Source organism: Podarcis cretensis (genome assembly GCF_951804945.1).
Source record: "Podarcis cretensis genome assembly, chromosome: 3".
NCBI classification, from domain to species: Eukaryota; Metazoa; Chordata; class Lepidosauria; order Squamata; family Lacertidae; genus Podarcis; species Podarcis cretensis.
This window is the reverse complement of record NC_137172.1, coordinates 70,592,366-70,616,848: the sequence shown is the minus strand read 5'-3', so window position 1 is coordinate 70,616,848 and position 24,483 is coordinate 70,592,366. Positions and strand designations below refer to the sequence as shown.

The 24,483-nt window shown below is 43.0% G+C and overlaps 1 protein-coding gene and 1 long non-coding RNA gene across 2 annotated transcripts in view; both read left to right on the top strand.

The window, feature by feature from the left end:
- SLC35F1 (solute carrier family 35 member F1) overlaps positions 1 to 20,219 on the top strand; it is a 206,265-nt gene extending 186,046 nt beyond the window's left edge. Inside the window, exons 8-9 of the mRNA XM_079970808.1 lie at positions 13,823 to 16,350; positions 16,758 to 20,219. Of these exons, the coding sequence (XP_079826934.1) occupies positions 13,823 to 14,047 (225 nt within the window). The 3' untranslated portion in view covers positions 14,048 to 16,350; positions 16,758 to 20,219. The remainder of the gene's footprint in view (positions 1 to 13,822; positions 16,351 to 16,757) is intronic.
- Positions 20,220 to 20,493: 274 nt separating this feature from the next.
- The window catches only part of LOC307213096, a 30,991-nt gene continuing 27,001 nt past the window's right edge, over positions 20,494 to 24,483 (top strand). The window contains exons 1-2 of the long non-coding RNA XR_013837375.1: positions 20,494 to 20,838; positions 22,540 to 22,671. This is a non-coding gene — a long non-coding RNA (uncharacterized lncRNA). The remainder of the gene's footprint in view (positions 20,839 to 22,539; positions 22,672 to 24,483) is intronic.

Genomic DNA, 24,483 nt, shown 5'->3' with positions numbered 1-24,483 from the left:
AGATCACTTCCTGGTGCAACTGGACTTCTCCGCAACCCTTCCCCTCCGCAGGGAGGTGGGACCGATTCGGATGGTCCGCCCCCGCCACTTAATGGATCCAATTGGCTTCCAGAGAGTGGTAGGGGATGCTTTATCCCAAGTTGATGGCCTTTCAGCTGATTCCCTGGTGGCACGCTGGAATGCGGAGTTAACCAGGGCTATTGACTGTCTGGCTCCGAAGCGCCCTCTCCGATTGCATGGAGCCCGGACAGCCCCGTGGTTTTCCCCGGAGCTGAGGGTGATGAAACAATCGTTGAAACGGCTAGAGCGCCGGTGGCGGAAAACTCATTCTGAATCAGACTGGACACGGGTTAGAGCTCAACGTCGAGCCTACCAAGTGGCAATGGCGACGGCGAAGAGGGCCTTCTTCACCGCCTCCATTGCATCTGCAGAAAACAGCAGCAGGAGACTTTTTCAGGTGGTTCGCAGTTTATCGGAACCACCTGTACCACCGGGGCCTGGTAGGGACCCCAAGATCTCCTGCAATGCTTTTGCAAAGTTTTTTGCAGATAAAATCGCTCAGATTCAGAAGGAGGTAGACTCCACAGTGGGAGCAGGGCCAGGGCGGGAGAGTGCTAGAGTTCTGTCTGGTCCTGTTATATGGGATCAATTCCAATCTGTTACCTCCGAGGATGTGGACAGGCTGCTTGGACGAGTGAAACCGACCTCCTGTCTCCTTGATCCTTGCCCATCCTGGCTGATAAAAGCGAGCCGGGAAGGGCTGGGCGATGGGCTTTGCGGGGTGGTGAATGCTTCCCTCTGTGAGGGAGCCTTCCCAGACCCGCTGAAAGAGGCGGTCATTAAACCGCTTCTTAAAAAAACATCTTTAGACCCGGCCAATTTGGCCAACTATCGCCCAGTCTCAAATCTGCCATTCTTGGGCAAGGTGATTGAGCGGGTGGTTGCTGAACAACTCCAAGCACGCCTGGAGGAGACGGACCATTTGGATCCCTTCCAATCGGGATTCAGGCCTCACCATGGGACTGAAACTGCCTTGGTCGCGCTGGTTGATGATCTCCGGCGGGCTAGGGACAAAGGTGAGAGCTGTTTCCTAGTTCTGCTGGATCTCTCAGCGGCCTTTGACACCATCGACCATAACATCCTTCTGGACCGTCTAGAGGGGCTGGGAGCTGGGGGCACTGTTATACAGTGGTTTCGCTCCTTCCTCCTGGGCCGTGTTCAGAAAGTGGTGGTGGGGGATGAGTGTTCAGACCCTTGGGCCCTCACTTGTGGGGTACCTCAGGGTTCCGTCCTCATCCCCATGCTTTTTAACATCTATATGAAGCCGCTGGGAGAGATCATCAGGGGGTTTGGACTGGGTGTTCATCAGTATGCAGATGACACCCAGCTCTACCTCTCCTTTAAATCAGAACCAGTGAAGGCGGTGAAGGTCCTGTGTGAGTGCCTGGAGGCGGTTGGAGGTTGGATGGCGGCTAACAGATTGAGGTTGAATCCTGACAAGACAGAAGTACTGTTTTTGGGGGACAGGAGGCGGGCAGGTGTGGAGGATTCCCTGGTCCTGAATGGGGTAACTGTGCCCCTGAAGGACCAGGTGCGCAGCCTGGGAGTCATTTTGGACTCACAGCTGTCCATGGAGGCGCAGGTTAACTCTGTGTCCAGGGCAGCTGTCTACCAGCTCCACCTGGTACGCAGGCTAAGACCCTACCTCCCCGCGGACTGTCTCGCCAGAGTGGTGCATGCTCTGGTTATCTCACGCTTGGACTACTGCAACGCGCTCTACGTGGGGCTACCTTTGAAGGTGACCCGGAAACTGCAATTAATCCAGAATGCGGCAGCTAGACTGGTGACTGGGAGTGGCCGCCGGGACCACATAACACCGGTTCTGAGAGATCTGCACTGGCTCCCAGTACGTTTCCGAGCACGATTCAAAGTGTTGGTGCTGACCTTTAAAGCCCTAAACGGCCTCGGTCCTGTATACCTGAAGGAGCATCTCCACCCCCATCGTTCAGCCCGGACACTGAGATCCAGCGCCGAGGGCCTTCTGGCGGTTCCCTCATTGCGAGAAGTGAGGCTACAGGGAACCAGACAGAGGGCCTTCTCGGTAGTGGCGCCCGACCTGTGGAACGCCCTCCCATCAGATGTCAAAGAGATAAAGAATTACCTGACATTCAGAAGACATCTTAAGGCAGCCCTGTTCAGGGAAGTTTTTAATATGTAATGCTGTACTGTTTTTAACACTGATTGGGAGCCGCCCAGAGTGGCTGGGGAAACTCAGCCAGATGGGCGGGGTATAAATAATAAATTATTATTATTATTATTATTACTATTATTATTATTATTATTATTATTATTATTATACATAGGTCACTACTTCAGTACTCCAGTTGTTGAATTACTGGTCCAACTTCCAGACTAAAACTCTTACTTTGTGCAAAACTAACTTGACATTTACAAGTTATAAATAACTCATGTACTGAATAATGTCAGCTCATCTGATTTGACTTCAGCTTCCTGTTGATCAGAATTTATAATTCTGGCTTTCGGACTATAAATGCAGCCCTGTAATTTTTGTTTGGGTTTTCCTTGTCATTTATAAGAGGAAGGCAAGCTTTTAAGCTCCCCCCAACCACGAAGCATAACACATTAGCCGTAAATGACCTATATTAATTATCCTGCTAAGGTCGGTATACTTTGCATGTTTTCCACCTGTTCTGTTTTTAACCCAGCTGCAACCCTTCTTGGCTGCACTAATCCCTTTTGTTTTATAGCATATTGACCAATGGGCAAAAGCCTCTCTTCAGTGGAAAGTAAATGACTTTGTGCTGAATTAGAATCATCTGAGCATTTTAGTACTTCTTGCAGAACATATTTTTTACAAGGCTTTCAAGTAACTGTTGTGATTTTCCCCTCCCCCTGTGCTGCTACTTTTATCATCTGAAAGCTTTATTGCACCTACAGCAGTAAATCTCTGGAAATCAAAGGGAATGCAGGAAACTAGCTTTACTGAGCTTTAGAGCTTTGGAAATTAAATGGAGGGGAGGGAAGAGGAGGGAGAGGGAACATCCGGATGTGTTTTGTTAGGATTTCACTTCCCTGTATCAGGAGGTTGTGTTGTCTTGATGACATTTGGAACTGAGGTGTTTTTTGTTTTAAATTTATTATGTTCCCCTCACATGCCAGAGCCATAGTAGGCTATATTGGTACAGGCATGACGGGCTCCAGTTAAATCAGCAATATGGCTTTATGACTGGCAATCAGCTCCAATGGGCTGTTTAATATGTAGGGAGTTTATTTCATTTTTATTATTCAAGTATAATGACTTGTGGTTAGCTGTTCCAAACAGGCCAGGAGTAGCCAGTGCCATGCTCTCCATATGTTGTTGCTCTTCAGTTCCCATCAGCCCCAGCCAGCATAGCCAAGAGTCGGAGATGGCAGGAGTTTAATCCAACAAATGCAATCGAGAGGGCGCCTTTTGACATAGTCTTTTTTTTTTTAAGATGCTCAGAATTCATTGAGTGCAATGAACTTCCATGTAGTGGAGGTTTAAATCCGTACTAATTGATCTCAAAAGTTCAGTTAAAATGACCAAAGGCAGCCTATTAGCAATCTTCTTGCCCCACAGCAAATATATGCATTTGCTCTAGAAGCTTACATGTGGTTTTTGCTAGGACTACCATCGGAAAGGCCTGTACCAGTGATGGATTCCCACTTCATCAGCAGTAATTAGGTGTTTTTGATTCCCAGTGCAAAGTCCAACAGTAATTCTCAGGATCCCTTGAGCAAAACCTGAGAAGTTGACAGGGCAGACTGTTCAGAGTAACTACTTCTGTCCTTTGGGACACAAATAGGGAAGGTGCTCTTTTCAAATGCAGGCACCTTCATTTTTCTTTTCCTTAAGTCAAGAGAGTGTGAGGTAGCCACTGCTTCCTCCTTGACATGAGGCTAAACCATGGGGAGCTACTAAAATGTCATTCCCACTGAAGCAGCAGCAGCAGCACACATAGAAATGAAGAACTTGGTTGCTGAAATTAGACTACAGCTGTTTGAAAAGGCCAGCGTGGACATAGTTTCCATTCTCTCTCATGGCCTTTCACATTTTAGCCTTTAAGTCACTCATTATTCCTAATGGACTAAATACTGGCATGTCCTGTTTTCAGTGATCCCCTGTTGTTTTCTTCAGATGGTTGTGTCTCATTACTGTAATGCATAGAATCCTTCAGTTCAGGCAGGATATTTTATTCACATTTCTGCGGGGCTTTGCAGTTTGGTTGTTTACCTCTCCCCACAGAGCAAGGGAAGAGCTTCTGGGAGCCAGAGAGAAAGTAAGAATAGAGGTGGGAATGGAACGAACATACAAACAAGCCAGTGCCTCAACATAAACTGGGGCAAATTAAGGATATATATTTATGTCAGTGTTTCACATTCAACCTAAAGAGCTTTGAGAATGGCTTTAGCTCTGCAGTAGAGCATCTGCTTTGAATACAGAAGGTTCCAGGTTCAATCCTCAGCTTCTTCAAGTAGGGCTAGGAATGTTCCCCCATCTAAAAACCCCAGAGAGCTGCTGCCCTTCAGTGTAGACAATACTGAGCTATATGGACCCAGTGATCTATCTCAGCTTCCTATGTTCCACTGCCCCTTCTGCAGCATACATTAACTTTTAACTCTGCCACTGCACTTATTGCTTATCTGCTAGCAGTGTTAATGTGAGGTCTTGATCAAGTTAGTTGCCATTTTTTCTCAATGTTAATTTAGGCTCCTTAGATTCTTTTTTTTTTTTTTCATTTGCAAGCCAAATGCTGAATTTTAGCTTTTCTAAGAAAATTACATTCCCACTAGGTTCTATAAGCAGTTTACATCTCATTCTCTGGTAGCAGAGCCATGCATACTGAGTGTGTTCTGCACCAGCAGGTTCAGTCACACTGTATTATGTCATTAAACCAGCAAGCCAACTACAATAAATTCTATTCTGCACTGGCAAGACCACTCATTCTGTTTAATCTTAGATGCAGCCATTAGTTGGACTACAACATTATAGTAATTTGCACAATTTGAATGGAATATGTGGAGCTGGAAAAAGCTAGAGTTTATGATTTGAGGAAAGGAGATGAAATAGTTGGGAAAATAACAGGAATGCACAAGCAGGTGAAATATAAACACCACAAAATATTACAGCACCATGAAGGTTTCAGATGCTGCTCGGGGAGGGAATGAGATGTTACAAAGTTCATGTGAGTATGGATGGAAACAGCAGCCCTATATCTAATTTCTCTGCCCTCCCACCACCATAATATTTTGAGCTATGGTCCTCATACAGTGATGCCATCACACTGTTTTACTCACACACAATGGGTAAGAGGAGCTTGCAGTGTGACACGGGAGAGAGAGGAGGAGTGCCAGGGATGGCTGTTTTTGGCAGCAGCCCCATGCCATTCATCATGTGTAGACATCATGTATCTACGCACATTTATACATTAAAATGAGGAAATCCCTAGCAAGTGTAAACACATCAGACTTTCTCTCCTTAAGAAGGTACCATAGAACAAAATTATGTGTTGATACCCAAAGCATGTGGCATTCGCTTCATTTTATTCATTTAGAAAATTGTTTTATATACACATTCACGCACAAAAATTGGATTGGTTTACAATAATATATACAAAAAATACAAAAACCATATAACATTTTTGAAATCAAAAAACTATTGTGGAAAGATGTGTTGTTAATTGCCTACACAAGCCTGGTTGAATAGAAGTTTTCATCTGGCTTTAGCAGTGGAAACAGAAGGCACTAGCTGAATCTCTATTGATGATGCTAAAGTCTCCGTTTCCTGTTTTGATCAAATAAGCCTTGTGAACTCAGGGAATGACCAACCACGCTCCTGAATATGATCTCAGTGATCAAGCTGGGATAAAGGGGCTCAGGAGATCCCTAAGGTACCCTGGATCTAAGTTGTTTAGGACTTTGTAGGCTGTAGTATTTGTGAAGTGTATTGCCTCTCACACTTCAGTGAAAATCCTAGGAAACAACCTAGAAGGTACCAGGTTGCAGAAGGCTGGTCTCTACTTGTGGTCACCAAGTCACTCCCATAGATGCTGCTGGATATTTTCTAGCTAAATTGACTCAAGGTAAACTACAGTCAAGCACGGGGAGCCAAGTATTTACTATAGTGAACAATGAAGGGGCACTATCCCATACTTTGCATTTAACTTGTGCCACATTTGCCACCTCTCCTTTAACTTGCAGTAACCACATGGTTCCCTTGGATGTCTGTACACATTTGTTTTGCAGGCATCCTGACAATGTGCCTTTTATTCACTCCTGGGCTCTGCTTATTCCACTCATTTGTCCTGATTACAGGTTGGATCCAAACTAAGTTTGTCACACTTTGATCGCATTGAAACCAATGGGAGAGGTTAGTCACCGCTAACACAAGTCCCATTGATTTCAATGGGACTAAAGTGTGGCTAACTTAGTATGAATCCATCTCTCTCTGTGACGTAAACTGTGAAAGGATCTGAGATATATACAGATGCTCCTATTTGATTATTTTGTTGGCCATTCGGTCTTTACAATTTTGATAATGTTTTCAAAGTGATGTCTCATTTACTGCTCAGCATGACTGTGAAATTGTGCTGTGTATGCTCTTGTTCAGCTACAAATGCAAACTAGGCCTTTGAAATGTGTTCAGTCAATTAGAGACCGATTCAGAACGCAGGAAGGGAATCCAATCAAACTTCTAAGCATCATGTCTTAAAGAAAATGGTTTGTAAGCCAGGGGAATTAGATGCACTCTTCAGATGATTTTCATCTTTCCTTTATGAAACAGAGGTGGCAGCTAAGGCTATAACAGGATGTCCTTTTGATCGCTGTGTAGGAACCAAGAGTAGACCTATCCCATCATGGTACTGAGTTTGATCCAGTTTATGCCTAAATTCTAAATTTAATTATTTAGAAGTAACTATTTGATCCTTGTGGGTCTCTCTACCTGTTGCACTTCTCTTGATGCCCTTGCTTAATTTTTCTCTGATATCACAATCTGCATATTAGATTCCTTGCAAGAAGTGGTGTCATTGGCTCAGCTGCTCTGATTTCAAGCATTGACCCAAGTTGCTGTGTGCTTAGGGGAATGGGGAAACCTCAGAACAAGAGTGTCTAACCTGTGGTTGTCTAGATGCTCTTGGACTCAAGCTCTCATCAGCCCCAGGGAACATGGCCGCTGCTCAGGGATGATGAGAACTGTCATCCAACAGCATCCATAGGGCCGCATGCTAGTCACCCCTGTCTTAATGCAAAAGTCCATGTGAAGCTAAGGTTCAGAATTATATATATCAGCACAAGAACATGGTGCAGCGTCTCCAGTGTAGCTTTTTCTGGTAAATTGGATTGTTTGTCTCTATCTGTCTACCCTTTACTTTTCCAGCCAAGCATATGATTGATGAGAATGAATTAATGGCAACAGTCACATTCTGCCCTTTGACACTGCAGTGTGGTATATCAGACCTTAGAGATTTATAATTGCATATACAATGGACTTTACTTTTGAAAATCAATAGGTAATTGGGTTTGTGTGTGTATGTTTTTTTTTTTTTTTGCTCTCATTGTTACACGGGGGTGGGGTGGGGATGAGTTCACCAACAGAAGAAAGATGTTACAGAGAATAAAACCAGATTTGTACCAAAAATATTTTACAACCCATGAATGTGCAGTATATTTCGTCTGCCTATTAATGCGCATTTGTTGATGCACACCTCTGTTCAGCAGTCTTGTATGTTTAGACCACTGACATCTCTGACACAAATTATTTAGTTGTTTTATGCAAATGCATCTTCCATGAAACCTTGAAAGCACTCTGCCCTGCAAAGGGATAAGGAACACAGGGAGCTGCCTTAGATCAGATCAGATAATTAGTTCATCTAGCTCAGTATTGTTGGCTCTGTCTGGCAGTAACTCTCTAGGATCTTGGGAAGAGACCTTTCCCATTACCTGCTTGCTGACTCCTTTAATTCTTTTAACCAATGGTCATCCAGATGTTGTTGAACTACAGATTTCATCAGCCCCAGCCAAGTTGGTCAATGGCCAGTGATGATGGGAGTTATAATTCAGCAACATGTGGTGTGCCAAAGGTTCCCCACACCTGAATTAAGCCATGATATTTAACCCACACAATCCAAATAAATTCAGCTGAAACCTGTGAAGAAGAAGAAGAAGAGTTTGGATTTGATATCCCGCTTTATCACTACCCGAAGGAGTCTCAAAGCGGCTAACATTCTCCTTTCCCTTCCTCCCCCACAACAAACACTCTGTGAGGTGAGTGGGGCTGAGAGACTTCGGAGAAGTGTGACTAACCCAAAGTCACCCAGCAGCTGCATGTGGAGGAGTGGAGCCGCGAATCCGGTTCACCAGATTTTGAGTCTATCACTCTTAACCACTACACCAAACTGGCTCTCAAAGTGAGAGCTTTCTTACCTCTTACAGAATTCCTCTGTGATCTTCCCCAGTTTTGTGTAATTCATTCCACATTAGTTCTGTGGTAAAATCTGTTGCTCTAATGCTGCCAGCTATTATCCACCTTTCAGATATGTTAGCATGAATTTTATAGGATCACGAATGTTTCAAAGCAGATGAGATGCCTTGCTCAGGCTCTGATTCTCAGAATATTTTGCTTCTCAACTGGTAGAGAAGGCAGCAGGAGTGACTGGCTAGGTCTATAATCTGTGGTTTTTAAATAAATAAATATACAGTAGTAAATACACAACAAGAAAGAGGAAAAGTATATTTCTGTGTAAAACCCATGATGTGCTACTTGAAAGAAATTGCAGTCCCTATTTAAGCATGTCTTGAAAACATATTGAACAATGTAAATAACTTCACATTTCTTTTTTTAATCTGCCTTCTGTCTGTAAGGTACAACACATCTTATCTCATTGTCTGTTGCTATTACACAAAATATTCCATTGCCTCCAGTTGACCACATTGATACCACTGGCCAGAGGCAGGGAACACTCATAGACCTGCTTAGCATGACACTATCGTTTACCAAAACCAGGAGGGCTCCCAGATCAGGACTGCTTTCCTCCTTCCTGGTCCTCTTTACTGCTATGTTGTGCTAAACTAAGCCAAAGTTTGGCTTAGTGTGTGTGACACCTGAAACAGGTCTTGTTGTTAAGATCCCTAATCTGAGCTGTAGCCAAGGTTTGTGCGTCTATAAGCCATAGTTTGGCTTCCTGTGTCATGCAGACCAGACCAGTGAAATGCAGTCGGGATATGAGATGAGTTATGGAAGGAGCTGCTTTCAAAGGCAAACATTTTCTTTTTGGGGGCAACATCATTTTTTTAACCCAAAGCCTCTGATGAAGAGCAGATCTGTGACAAAAACTGTGCACTTGCTCAAAACATCTCTCATTCATTGTGGCTACTATGGTCCAGTGACTGTAGAATATTTTGGTGCAAAACAACGTCCAAGCATAGCAGACCCTCAGAGAAACCTCAGCACTGCAGGCTTGCCAGGTGACTTACGCAATAACTCATACTGAAGTTAATGAGCTTGCAGCTGCAAATAATTTGTTTCTCTCTGTATGGGAATGAGATACTTTTGTATGAGGGAGATAAAAAATAATTTTTTTCTGGCAAGTCATACTAGATGCAGACATTGTAAAAGCTCAGTGACAAAGAAATAAACAACAGATCCAGGCTCCATCATTTATTGTGGCTTTGCTTTTGAGTGCCATTAGCTTCAAATCTGTGAGCACCTAGAAAGGAATGCTGTGATCACCAATAGTCAGCATGGATTTCTGAAAAATAAGTCATGTCAGACTAACCTGATCTTGTTTTTTGACAGAATTACATGCCTGGTAGATGAGGGGAACGCAGTGGATGTAGCCTACCTTGATTTCAGTAAGGCATTTGACAAGGTGCCCCATGATATTCTTGTAAAGAAGCTGGTAAAATGCGGTCTTGACTATGCTACCACTCAGTGGATTTGTAACTGGCTGACTGACCGAACCCAAAGGGTGCTCATCAATGGTTCCTCTTCATCCTGGAGAAGAGTGACTAGTGGGGTGCCACAGGGTTCTGTCTTGGGCCCGGTCTTATTCAACATCTTTATCAATGACTTGGATGATGGACTCAAGGGCATCCTGATCAAATTTGCAGATGACACCAAACTGGGAGGGGTGGCTAACACCCCAGAGGACAGGATCACACTTCAAAACGACCTTGACAGATTAGAGAACTGGGCCAAAACAAACAAGATGAATTTTAACAGGGAGAAATGTAAAGTATTGCACTTGGGCAAAAAAAATGAGAGGCACAAATACAAGATGGGTGACACCTGGCTTGAGAGCAGTACATGTGAAAAGGATCTAGGAGTCTTGGTTGACCACAAACTTGACATGAGCCAACAGTGTGACGCGGCAGCTAAAAAAGCCAATGCAATTCTGGGCTGCATCAATAGGAGTATTGCATCTAGATCAAGGGAAGTAATAGTGCCACTGTATTCTGCTCTGGTCAGACCTCAACTGGAGTACTGTGTCCAGTTCTGGGCACCACAGTTCAAGAAGGACACTGACAAACTGGAACGTGTCCAGAGGAGGGCAACCAAAATGGTCAAAGGCCTGGAAACGATGCCTTATGAAGAACAGCTAAGGGAGCTGGGCATGTTTAGCCTGGAGAAGAGGAGGTTATATGATAGCCATGTTCAAATATATAAAAGGATGTCACATAGAGGAGGGAGAAAGGTTGTTTTCTGCTGCTCCAAAGAAGCGGACACGGAGCAATGGATCCAAACTACAAGAAAGAAGATTCCACCTAAACATTAGGAAGAACTTCCTGACAGTAAGAGCTGTTCGACAGTGGAATTTGCTGCCAAGGAGTGTGGTGGAGTCTCCTTCTTTGGAGGTCTTTAAGCAGAGGCTTGACAACCATATGTCAGGAGTGCTCTGATGGTGTTTCCTGCTTGGCAGGGGGTTGGACTTGATGGCCCTTGTGGTCTCTTCCAACTCTATGATTCTATGATTCAAATACAGCAATGCAGAATCAATTACTACTGTCAGCTGACACTTTATTAATTTTTTACACCCACAAACAAAGCAAATCCCCCCCAAAAAACCCTCCTGTCAACTGCTGTCTGATAAATTGAATCACTAGAGAATATTAAAAAGTGAATAAATCAGAATAAATATTAAGCTTTATGTAGAAATGTTCCTGAATTGCCACCTCTTTCACCTTTATGACACTCAAAGACCGCTAATAACTGCTTTAGCATTGACTGTCGTTACGTCAGCACTGCCAATATGTATGGAACATTCAGGTATTTTTATCTCTCTCAAATAAAGCCATCAGGAGGATGCTCTGGGGTGACTAATAATCCACTCTTTTAGCAACTTTGAGCAACTGCTGCTTTGCTGTTCCAGAATCCTCAATGTGTAATCCAGTCCCTATAGTGCCTGTCAGAGACTCAGTTTGCAGTCTCCATCTTAGAACTGAGTCTAAAAGCTGGTCTTATGGCTGTAACATCCAACCTATTTTTTGTACTTTTTATGCATTTTCTATTTCTGGTCCTACCTCCCCACCCCCCGGTGCTTTATGTAGCTTTCCACAATTGTGTGGACAGTTGGTTAGCCTTAATAAACATATTGGCCAACTGCCCGAGGCAGTCATATAAAAGGAGAAAGTAAGTTCAGTGGTTTTTACACTTTCATCTTACATGAAGAGCAGCAGTCATGACCCAACAAGCCACCAATCACTTATAAGTCTAGCAGGAGCAAGATAACAGAAGCCCATCTGGTTCTACAATGTCTAAACAAGCCTAATTGCCACAGTACTGAAGGTCTCATCTCAGACCGTATCATGGAGGCCATTGCCACATGAAAGCTGCCGTTCAGCACTGACTGCTCTTTGACATGATATTTTCAGCTGTCAAGGCAACAAGGCATTTATATTAAGCCATACAGCATGATGAATACTGTAGCTCAGGAAGGCTCTTGCAACAAGCAGAAGAAATGTTGCTTACCCTGGATCAACAGTTGGTTTAAATGCCTTTTGAATTAAACTAAGTACTGTTTTCTTAAAGGATTAAAGAAACACAGAAGGATTATCAAAGCATATCCCTCCTAATAACTTCAATCCTGCACTTCTAACATTTTCCTAAAATGAAAAAAAGGCATTCTTTGTGCAAAACCAAGTCACTTGGTTATATGAACAGAGGACTAACCTATGAGTAATCTTGTTCAAATTACTACATGAGGATCCCTTGTAATGGCTTATAAATTGCACTTGTCAATCATTGGCGCATATTCTTGAATACAAGTTTTAGGCTGTCTCTCCAAAATTTTGTTTTATCTGAAGTTGAACAAGTTTTCCTTTCAGTTTATCTTTGGTTATTCATACTTCAGTTATTTGTACAGTATATATTTTGACTCCTTTCAGTTTTTTATGTGCCTAATGCTGGGTCTGGGGTGGATTGAAGCTCGAATCGTGGTCTGTTAACGGATCTGTGACCAATTTCTGGTGGGCTACCTCGTGCAGCCTGTTGGTGAAGAGTCATATTCCTAGAAGAGTTTCTGAGCATGCAATCTTGCTTTGTTAAATTAAAATACATTGGGCTGTGATTATCATCATGTATTATTAGTTTATTATTCTACTCCATGCCTAACTTAAAGGTGTTGGAGGAAAGTGATAATCTCACCTACGCTTTTTTTGGCCTTTTCACAATGGCCTCAGTTTTATTTGTATAATAATTCATTCTTCTTAAGGTTCTTTTGACCAATGAATGGAATAACATATCAAAGTATGCTCCCCTTTACTTTACTTACTTACTTACTTATTTACTTTATTTATGGAGTGGAGAAAAGGTGGCTCCAAATCCCATTTAAACTTCCCTTTAACGTCAGCATAACAGCAAGTCCGTACCTGTATGGCTCTTTTAATATAGCACTCATTCATGCTATGGAACTGTTGGACCTGATGCAGAAGTGCTGAGCTCAAAATTCAACCAACAGCTCAGCTCACTTAATTCACAGTAGCTTAGTTCACTTTGTGCTGGTGCCAGAAATTTGGACTTGGTATTTAGTTAGAGTGTCATCAAATTTTTAGCCTGATGCTGCTCAGGTGTGGGGGTTTTTTGATGCTTTTATGCTGTTTTCATTCAATGTCCTTGAATGGATATGGTAAAATGTTGTTTTTGTTGCTGCTCAGATCATACATACACATACACACACACACACACACACATTATATTTGTCCTTTGTCACTTATTGCTTTTGTATTACCACTTCAAAGAATGTGAATACAGTCTTAGAAATAAATTCCGCACACACGCTGCACTGTGTTCAGTGGCGCTCACTCCTGTATAAGCTTGCATAGGATTGTAGCCTTGGTTCATCTTTGATGTGTTTTTTCACCATGCAGATTTCTCTTGATAGAAATCACATAACCTCTGTTGTGCACTTGTTTCCAAAGCAAGATTTTTTTGGGACATTGTGCATCCTCTTTCCTTTTGTGCCTTGATTACCTGTCACTTAACCGCATCTATTTTTCTTTCACCACATTGTGTTTCTTGGCAAGAAATTCTAGATTTTTGCAAAGCCTCAGAACATTTCTTTTTTGCAAAAGTCTAATAAGCAAGTGTGCATTGTACTGACTTGCATAATTTATCTTTGGTACTGAATTCTCATTTGACAAGTAAGTGTCCTATTTAAAAGTAAAAACTGATTTGGAGAGGAAAGATTTCCTGAACACAGGCCATGTTTGCATTTTGCTTTCTGTAATCTTTCATATTGTATTGTTTAACTAGCATGCCTCTTACCAACTTATTTCTGTTTAGTTTTCAGGACTATATCTTCTGTCATTCTTCACAATCCTTGTGGGGCTGGTGCTGTACTCCTCAACGTCCACATATGTTGCCCAAGACCCACGGGTGTACAAGCAGTTTCGAAACCCTTCGGGTCCTGTTGTAGACTTGCCAGCCTCTGGGCAGCTGGAACCGTCAGTAACATACACCAGCCTAGGCCAGGAAACGGAAGAAGAACCTCACGTCCGAGTCGCCTAATCTCAGGCCCTTGCCACCCTCAGTGGAGTTTGTATCTCCATTATCTCTGTATCATTCATAGAGAAAGGTATTTACCGGATGCAGTTACTCAGGTGGGCTGCAAGGTAGCAAATAGGGAAGGCTTATTAAAAATACAAACTATATTGTTTCTACATGTGTATAGCCAAGAGCAGTAACTCTCAGTCTTTTGCGTAGGGCAGTGCTTTTCAAGCTGGGGCTCCTCACATACTTATCCGGGCTCCTTAATGAAAAGTTCAGCAATGGTGGGCAACTTTCTTGGAGGAGGGCTTGCCTACTGCCAAGTTACCCTTGGGGTGTCCACAGCAGATATGTTCAAGGGTGCACACTCAGGTCATGGGCAGCAACAGGGAGGTCTGATTGGCCTGGCCAGTGCCATACCTGAACTGAGTATGCACCATAGAACATCTCCCAAGAATGTGATGCAATGTGCTGGAGCTTCCTAGCAAGGGGTCCTTCAGCAGATGAGCTGATGTTAAAAGCAGGGTGGGGTAGGAATTCAAACCAGGGTGCAGGCTGCACTGCTCAAATTCTGGATTGCCTGCTGTGAACAGACCCTCTACCTCAGTTCTGCCAATACTCCTGGTGTGCCCACCTTTACCACCTCCCCAAGGCAAAATAAAGACGAACAAAAACTCTCCCTTGAGGAAGAAGGTGTGATTAGGAGGTACCAGTGGCGGGTGTTCCCGTCAACATGCAGAGCACTTGACTACAAAATCCCAGGATCCCTAGCAGAAAAAGTTCCTCTGCACATCAGCTCCTCCCAAGGGGTAAAGATTAGGCTGGGCAGCAGTTCTCACCAGGAATCCTGACTGTTGTAAACAAGTCCCAGGTCTCTGGAAAGAAAAGACCTTGTTCTGTGCATAAATGGGAACTCCCACCATTTTCCTACTTCCTTTCTTTCTCAGGATGGGAACAAGGGTTGCCTTGGGGGAGAGGTGTAGGTGACAGGTGCTCTGCAGGGCTTTGGGTGTTTGATTGGAACACTTGGGTGGGGGAAACCCTTAGCACTTTTAGGGTGAGTGGAAATGCAGTGGCCCATCCCTAGTGAAAAGGGTCTGTAGTGTTAGGGGTTATAAAAAGTGTTGGCTTTGGTAATTTGCAGCTAATGCAAGAAAGAAAGACTTGAGTCACTCAAAACAACATGTTCAGAATGCAAGATGAGATTCTGTAATGAACAAAGGGATCTTTCTGCACCTCTTGGAGGTTGCTTTGCCAGGGGTTATATAATGTTTCAGCAAAGCCACAGTTGTACAGTAGGCCCACTTGCACGCAAACACCTTCAGCTGTTCTCCAATGACCTTGGTTCTGTGCAGGAAAGGGCCCGTTAATCACAGCGCCTCTATACCCCAGTGCCGTTTTGTTCATTCAGCTGTCTTAGCTACCTGGTTGCCCACCCTCTAAAGAATCACGTGTTCTGGGAAGCCAGGGGATGGACAACTATCAATATCCATCTCTATTCTAGGAATAGGTCAAAAACAAACATTTTTGCCCTTTTTAAAGAAGTACTTGCAATTGCGAAGTAGTGAGACGTTGACCTTTTTAAATTTTTTACAATCGCCTTACTGGTAGCTGAGGTCTTCCATTCAGTGAGAAGGAAATTGTATTTCCTCTTCAGTGTCTTAATCTTGCAGACTAACAAAATGAAACTATCCCCATTTCTTACTCTTTGAAAACTGAATCTGTCCCAAGAAAGTACTTTTTTCTATTTTTTAAATATTTATTGTGGGTCTTCTGGCTAAGGGGAGAAAAAATGGGAGCACAGTTTTATAGACTTCTCTGCATTCAAGGCGAAAACACAAGGCCAGATGGAGGTGGCTCAGGCAGTGTTGCAAACTCTGCATGTTCCTAAGCCTTGCACTTCACTCCATATTTCTGATGGAGGCACCCTCGTGGAGGCTATTCATATTTCTTCAAACTCTTGGTCTGCTGTTTGTGGATTTTAAAAATCCATTCACCTGGATTTAACTGGGACTTGGAATTAAATATTCTCAAGTTTTCAAGCTAAAAATATTTGTATGCACCACACCTTTGCCTGCATATCAAGTTGTTGATGCTAGAAGATGCCCGTGTGTTTGGAATCCCTGTATGTGGCCCAAGCTACACAGTTTATACAAAGATACATAACCAAGTGAAAATGAACTAGTTATTTGAAGGGGGGAAGTAAATCAGGCTCAGAATATCGCGGTGTAATCATGGGAGCAGGAGTGGGGAAAGGAAGTACTTGATCAGTTCTCTGCCAGTTGTTTTCTGGTCAAATACATATTTGGCTCCATATACATAGGGTTGTATCGGGACGCAGGTGGCGCTGTGGGTTAAAGCCTCAGCGCCTAGGACTTGCCGATCGAAAGGTCGGCGGTTCGAATCCCTGCGGCGGGGTGCGCTCCCGCTCTCGGTCCCAGCGCCTGCCAACCTAGCAGTTCGAAAGCACCTCCGGGTGCAAGTAGATAAATAGGGACCGCTTACCAGCGGGAAGGTAAACGGCGTTTCCGTGTGCGGCTCTGGCTCTGGCTCTGGCTCTGGCCAGAGCAGCGATGTCACGCTGGCCACGTGACCCGGAAGTGTCTCCGGACAGCGCTGGCCCCTGGCCTCTTAAGTGAGATGGGCGCACAACCCCAGAGTCTGTCAAGACTGGCCCGTACGGGCAGGGGTACCTTTACCTTTACCTTTTACATAGGGTTATATTCAACAGGGCACTACCACTAAGGTTCTACCAGCATAAGGATTCTTCTTCTGCGGTGGAACCTTATCCCCTGTCCTCTCCCTGTATGTCCCTTAAATCTGTCCTGGAGGTTCCCCCAACTTCAGAGCAGGTGGCATAAGACACACAGGAGCAGGAGGAGAGAGGGGGAAGCAGGACTCTTTGCAGTGGCTTCCACTAGTACAATGATTTAGTTTAACATTGTCTATATTTGCTTTTTTAAAGGCAATTGTTACTCCTTTTCATCCCACAGTAGAATGGGAACTGCTGCTTCCCATGCCGCTCTGGTGATGTAGACACCCCAAAGTCACACAAGAGGAGTGGTTGGCATGCCAGTGTTGCACCAGCTCCCAGGATGGCACAGCTCCCAGTCCAGCACCTGGACTTTAGTCCTCCCAAAGGTTGCTGAAGTTGGACTGCTGTATTTATAAGGGAAAAGGGCAGCAAGATCCTCATTCGTCTTGTGACATGTGCAAAGTCAGAACAACCTCCTACCTTTCTGCATGAAGCCAAAACCGCTGCAAATTTCATTTGGCTCACCTTGATTTGCGTGCTTGTTTTCGGCTGAAAACAAAAGAGTCATTGATTTATCTAGAGCTCTCTCTCTTTGAGAGACAGGAAAGGTAGCTGTGCCTGAGTAATAGGAAAGTGTTTCAAGAGATTTCCTTACAATGGAAGAGTCAAATAACTTCAGTTATAGCTTCGCCTCCTCACTGGTGACCGTGAGAAAATGCTATTTTACCTACCTCAAGGGAATGAGAGTAAAGATATGAGACTTCAAAGTAATTGGATGTTTCCCAAATGAGCTGGGGAGTGCCAAGGAAACACTTTCTTAGATTCTTAGCAGGGTTTGCAGCACATTTGACGCAAACCACACAAACCATTTCTGTATGTAGAAACCTTGTTGGCTGAAATCTAGTCTTCTGACAAGAATTGGCCTTTGGGGAATAGATTGGCATTTGGGGAGGGGTGTTATGGGCCCAAAAATATTATTCCTGTGAGAAAACTAAAGAAGAAGAAAAAGTGTCACCATGAAAGAAGAAGGATTTCTGCTAAGAAAATGATTACTCAGGGATGCTTGTGTGCAGGAAGACCCTGTGTGCAACTAATGTTGCATGCAGAAAGCTGGTGTGGCACATGGCATTGACCTGAAGGAATGCGTTCATAACCTCAGTGAGAGATGGAGAGAGGAAGGTGTCCACTCCCTTATCCTGTGTAGGAGTAATGTGATTCCATGGAGTAAAGTTTACTGGATACCTGCACACAGAAGAACCCACAGGGAGTGATGTCTGGATTAGGACCATTGGCAGTGGGCAACAGTGCTGCAAGCAGGCCTTTGCCTACACGTTCACTAGTGAATTTTTACATGCATGAAAAATGCAGCAGTGTGAAAACGGGGCTGCTTCAGGCCAAACTAATAAGTCAGAGCCATTTATATGACTAATTCATTCTGTGGCAAAACTGGTAATTTCTGCCTTGCATCCACCAGCAGTCTTCTTCAATTTTACAACCCCCCCCCCCAAAAAAAAAAAAAAAAACCCCGCACGTGTTAAGTGGCAAAATTCACTGCAGTGGCAAGGGTCCTCCAAGTTGTATTTTAAAGGACTGGCCTCCCATGTATAAAACAATTATATGAAATTAACTTTCTCGTCATTTGCTTAGGACTGGGGTGTTTTAATAGGTGATCATTTGCACATTTAGCATGAATGTCTTTCCTGAGAGTCTACACAAGGCCTAGGCATTGCTTAAATATTGCTTATATCCTTAAGTTGGTGCTTTGTTTAAGCTTCAATATTGGATTCTCTCTTCTGTTCAAGCCAGTCTTTACAAATACAGGGTTCGATTCTGAACATACTTAGGTGCATCAAAGAACAGGGCTTGGATGCGTGCAGGTGTGTTCAGGTGTGGAGCCTTAATTGTTCTCTCAGGTTTCAAATCAGAAGTCTACTGGTGGCCATCACCATCTCCCCACATTGCTTTTGCTACCTTTTATACCAATTAAATACCTTTCTCTGAATCTGTTGTCTCATGTTCGACATAACAATTTATTGAAGAATTTATGTGTTTGTTTCCTGCTTAAACATTCATTTTGCTTCCTTGTATCTGAGGACTTTTATTTTTTAGTATTTATTTTGTAAGCCAAATGTTCTTGTAGATGGGTTTTTTCCCCCATTTCATTTTTATGACACTAATTTGTAGATTTAAGTCTCAGTAGAAACAAACCGTATGGAAGGCATCTATCAGCTCTCTGATGAGAATATTTACCAGAACTAGGCTTTGCAGTCTATAGATGGCTAGAAACTCACCACCTGAAGCTACCGGTATTTTTCTAGGATAATTCAAATTATTCCACTGTATGGAGGGAAGTGGGAATATTCAGAAATGCACTGTTCAGTTAGCCAAACTGTGTTCTTGCACATTTCACTGAAACATCATAACTTATGAAACTGCCTTATTCTGAGTCAGATCATTATACCGTTGAGCCCATTATTGTCTTCTCCGGTAGCAACTCTCCAGGGTCTCAGGCAAAGTCCACCAGCCTTGCTGACCTCCTTTACTTGGAGTTGCTGTGCTTTGAACCCAGCACCTTCTGTGTGCAATTTGTATGTACTACTACTAAGCAATGAGCCTTTCCCAGTCGATACTGTCCAATACTAGAACAATATTTTTTTTTTTTTTGCTGTATCTGATTAAATAACATTGGGGAGAAAAAAGGAAACACTGGTATAAATTTATAAACATTATATAATTAAAATGAGGCCCATCCCATCAGAGAAAGTTACTTTAAAAAAAATAGTTTCATTTCCTACCATTCCAAGAGTTGCAGTGGACACCAGCAAAGGTCTTTCTGTCCAGCTACACCACCAGCTAAAAAACAATCACTTCACAAGTACTGTATAGGCCAATTCCTGGAATACAAGTCCTGTTGGTGCTGGATGGGTATTAGCAAGATACTGAATGAAAACTAGTGGACAGCTTGGCTTTTCTTCCATGCACAGACTTAAAAGACACAATCACCAACCACAGCAGACCAAGCAATTAACATTTTGCACCACTGTGTCAGATGAAGATGTTTCAATGTATAGTTTAGATATTGCTAACTTGTGCCATTAACATTTTTGACAAGTGTGTAGTATTTCCTCTCTTTTTTTCAAAAAACAAAACAAAAAACCAACCAATTTAGTATTCTTGAGCTAGCTATAAATACAAATTTTACCCCATGGGTAGGATTTTAATTGTTAAATGCCATAATAAAGCACACTAATTTTGACACTTACAAATGGAAGTAAGAACCAAAAAAACACAAAAGCGAAACAATGTCCAACAACAATGTTCAGAGAAGTTGAACAAATTCTCTTCTGTTTTGATATTTGCATGCTCCAACATGGACTGGCTGTGGCAATGTAATGCCTGTATAATGTTTTCAAATAAAGAAATACATCCTTTATGTAAGCCAAGTTTGTATTTGTTCTGAATCCGGTTCAAGAGGGCACTCTGAATCAATGGGACATTTTTTTATTATTTTTTTCCTTCAAGGGAGGGGCTTCCTCCAAATCTGTCTGTTTTCTTCCTCTGGAGGTCGAGATGTTAATTCCTCATAGCTTTTCTGTTTCTCTGTCTTTCGTCTCATGTGTGCTTCTTTGGTAGCCCTCACGATATTTTCATATTTTTTAACCTCCCAGAGACTCAAGTGTTCCTAATACACAATTAATCTAGGTGCAATGTGCATTCATGGCCATTAGGGGGAGCTGTTGCTTTTGCTGCGCAACACTGCAACAGGTTGACGTTCTACCTAAGCAGGAAATGCAGGAACAGGATATGGGTCTCCTCTTCGTCTCCAAGCCTGCAGTACAAGGCTGCTGGCAACTGCTCTGGGGAATTGCTACATGGAAGAACAAAGAAAACCGACCAAAACATTCTGCCATTTTGTTCATTAGCTGATAGTTCCTGGGGTTACTGGAAAAGGTCATAATAATTTTGTATCTTCCTCAAAGGCCTATATGGTTTTATTCAGCTTCAGTAATGGGCTCCTCCCTCCACCCCCAGCTGGAACCTACCTATCTCAATCCAGGTAATTTGGAAAAACTGGTTATCAGGCCAGTATTTGTGGGCTTCTTCATGAAAGCCATTGGGGGGAAACCGATCTTCCATATCTGTCCTTACAGCAGGTGAAAGACATCATAAACTAAGGAATAATAGTGTCAATTCCTATTGATATTTTATTTTTTGCAACTTTTGGAAATGCTAAAATACAGCTGCCAAGTATATCCAGATATGTATGATTTATTGGACTTTATTTTGGGGGGCAGGAAGGGGGTGGCTTTGAAATTTGTTATGTACAGTTCTTTGTTTCATTGGTTTAAAATGGACAGTGTAAAGCAAAGGCTGTTTCAATGTCTGCTAAGGCAGAAAGTTTGAAAAACAACCACTGGACATTACCACTTCAAATAATCTCTGATAAAAGGAATCAGCAGCAGGAGTTATTTCAGTTAATTTCCATCCATTTCTTTCCTGGTGAAAGGCAGGAATGCAAGTGAACATCCCCTTTGCAAAGCATTTAAAGTTAACTTTCCCTTTGGATCTGTTCTAAGCAACGTTGAGTGAGAGAGAATGTGGAAAACAACAGACCACTTGTATATGCATAAAAAAACCAACACACGCCAATACATTGGAGACAGATTGCACGTGCATTGCACAGTTATCCCACATAAACTGGATCTTGCTGTGAATGCATATTGAAAGGGAAAATGAACAACGGAATCATATGTTGCTTGGTAGAACTTGGTAGAACAAAATAGGTGAACCTATTTTTGTTTGATATTGGCAAATGCACCATTTTACTCTGCCACCTGAGATGTGTGTTTTCAAGGCCAAGCCTTTTCATGTAATTGCAATCTGTTTTAACTGTTTTTAATTTTTAATTGTTGCAACTCACCCTGGGATCTTCTGGTAAAGGGCAAATAATTATTATTAATTCCTGGACTGTAGTTTGTAACAGAGTTAAAATTCCCAGTTCTGTTAAAAAAACTTCAGTTTCCAGGATTCTTTGTTAAAGGGGGATAAGAGTATTTTAAATGTATGGTTTGGATGATCACCTGTTAATTATGGGTTGTATCCAAATGTGCCACTCAGTTGATGGTAAGGCAACAAAATGGAGAAGTAAATAATTCCCCCCCGCCCCATAGAGGATTGGAGGCTCAGGGTTTCAATCGGAGAAATTTTCCTATCTTTATAGCACTAATAATATTCTCCTGCCACTTTCAGCTAGAATTTACCTGAGTGCCTTTGTCAGCCTAAATATAAAGGTTCCCTGGAAGTAATCTATAAATGTATCTTTTCTCAGAATAATTTGTACATGAATAGTATCAGGCAGAAGAATGCTGCCATCTTTTTGTCTGCTCTTTGAAAAATTAAAATTGTTCAGTTGTTACATATTTTAATTCACACATGCAACCCTGGGCAGTGCTTGAATGATTGAAGCCCACCTCCAAAATTAGCAGTAGCTGAGAAGAGTCATGCCTCACTTAGTCACATTTTGGGTGCATTCGGATTATAGTGTTAGTTTTCCTGGTTACAATGCTAGCTAGCATGTTTGTCCTGGATTCTAACGTTCTTTTTATACTACATTAACTGGAACATTAGGGAACCGTGGCCCTTTTTAATTGATAGACCATCAGGTTGCACTAAATTTTAAGTGGCGAGAAAGAGCTGAATTACTACCTCAAAGTGTGTCATCTGAAATGACAGCTCAAAATTCTCATAATTTCCCCAGTTAACCAGGTTGCAAACTGACTTTTTCTGGATACAAAGAACACAGCACTAAACCTCTGCTAGATGCGGCTAGTTTTCCAGGAGTGGCTTTTCCGTTGTGTGAAAGATCCCATGAAACAAGGAAATGTATCAGGTAAGGAAACATAAGGAAAACTGATTAAAGTGCTCTCTGAATGCAAAGGATTCTGAGGGCCCCAAAACAGTTCAGCCCCCATGAGCTGGTGCCCCTGCTTGACACAAGAAAACTCGTAGGTCATTGATCTTGGAGTCCTACATTGGCTGAAATGCACCACATTTCAGCATATGGTTTTTATCCAGCTGAGCTACTTGGGTATGGGCAGCAGAAATAGATCTGGATCTACTGGTAGAGATCTAGGTGACTTGCAGTTGATTTACAATTATTTCTGACTCCCAGCTGTTTAACAATAGCAGCAGTGACTCCCCCCCCCCCCCAATTATACTGCTAAAATCAATAAAGCCTGGGATAACCAAATGTGGATTTATGTCTGGAATGACTGTGAGCTCAGTTCCATTCAGGTACAGTGGTGCCCCGCAAGACGAACGCCTCGCAAGACGGAAAACCCGCTAGACGAAAGGGTTTTCCATTTTGGAGGTGCTTCGCAAAACGAATTTCCCTATGGGCTTGCTTCGCAAGACGAAAATGTCTTGCGAGTTCCTGCGGTCCCCCCCCTTTTTTCCCCCTTTTCCTAAGCCGCTGATCCGCTGATAAGCCGCTTAACAGCGGATCGCTAAAAGCCGCTAAACCGCTAATAGCGCTAATCCACTAAGCTGTCAATGGGCTTGCTTCGCAAGACGAAAAAACCGCTATACGAAGAGCCTCACGGAACGGATTAATTTCGTCTTGTGAGGCACCACAGAACAAATTATTGGGCTTACCGGTAGTTGCTTGGAAACACCATGTTATTTAATTCTAAGTGTCTTCTCTTGGTGAATCTTGGGGTTCTAGTGTAAAATAAAGTTGACTCCACAAGCCTGAGGCCTGCCCATCCAATATACACTATGTCCCTTTGGTGATTGGCCCTCCTCAACGCACCCTTTAGCATCAAAAACACAGTGTTGGTAAGGAACAAAGTCAATCTTATTCAAACGCCTTCCCCAAAAGTAGGACTATCCAACATATGCATAACTGCACAATTCCCAGTTATTGCACACAATATAAACTACAGTGCACCACCAGCAGAGAGCTAATCCTGCAGAGCTAATAGTGCCTGGTGACTTGTTACTTTTCAGGAAGAAGAAGCTGATGAAATTCTTGAGTCCCTTCCCCACCCTTCATTCATGGGTGGGTGGGAGCAAAACAGAAGTGTTTGTTAGAGATCAGTTGTTTCTGCTCAAACTGTTGCAAGAAATGAAGGTGGATCATAAGTGTCTAGTGAGTTTCCCTGAGTGATATGATAATTATTTAGTTTCCTATGACAAACGTGCAGGGAGAGAGAGCCAGTATGGTGTAGTGGTTAAGAGCGGTAGTCTTGTAATCTGGGGAACTGGGTTCGAGTCTCTGCTCCTCCACATGCAGCTGCTGGGTGACCTTGGGCCAGTCACACTTCTTTGAAGTCTCTCAGCCCCACTCACCTCACAGAGTGTTTGTTGTGGGGGAGGAAGGGAAAGGAGATTGTTAGCCGCTTTGAGACTCCTGAAGGGGAGTGAAAGGCGGGATATCAAATCCAAACTCTTCTTCTTCTTCTTCAGGGAACAGAATCACGCTCATGCTAGGTTGAGGAGCTGAGATTTACAGGTGTGGAATGCTAGCAAATCTCATCTGTGGCAGTGGATCAGTTCCTAATGGGCTTTGCTTGTTTAACCCTGCCCTGCTGCTCCTCCGAAGACCACACAGGCACTATACTGGGTTAGCTTTTGTTTCAATTCTCTAATGTAGCTTTTGGCATTAAATACATTTTTAGAAGCTAAAATAGGTCACACATGC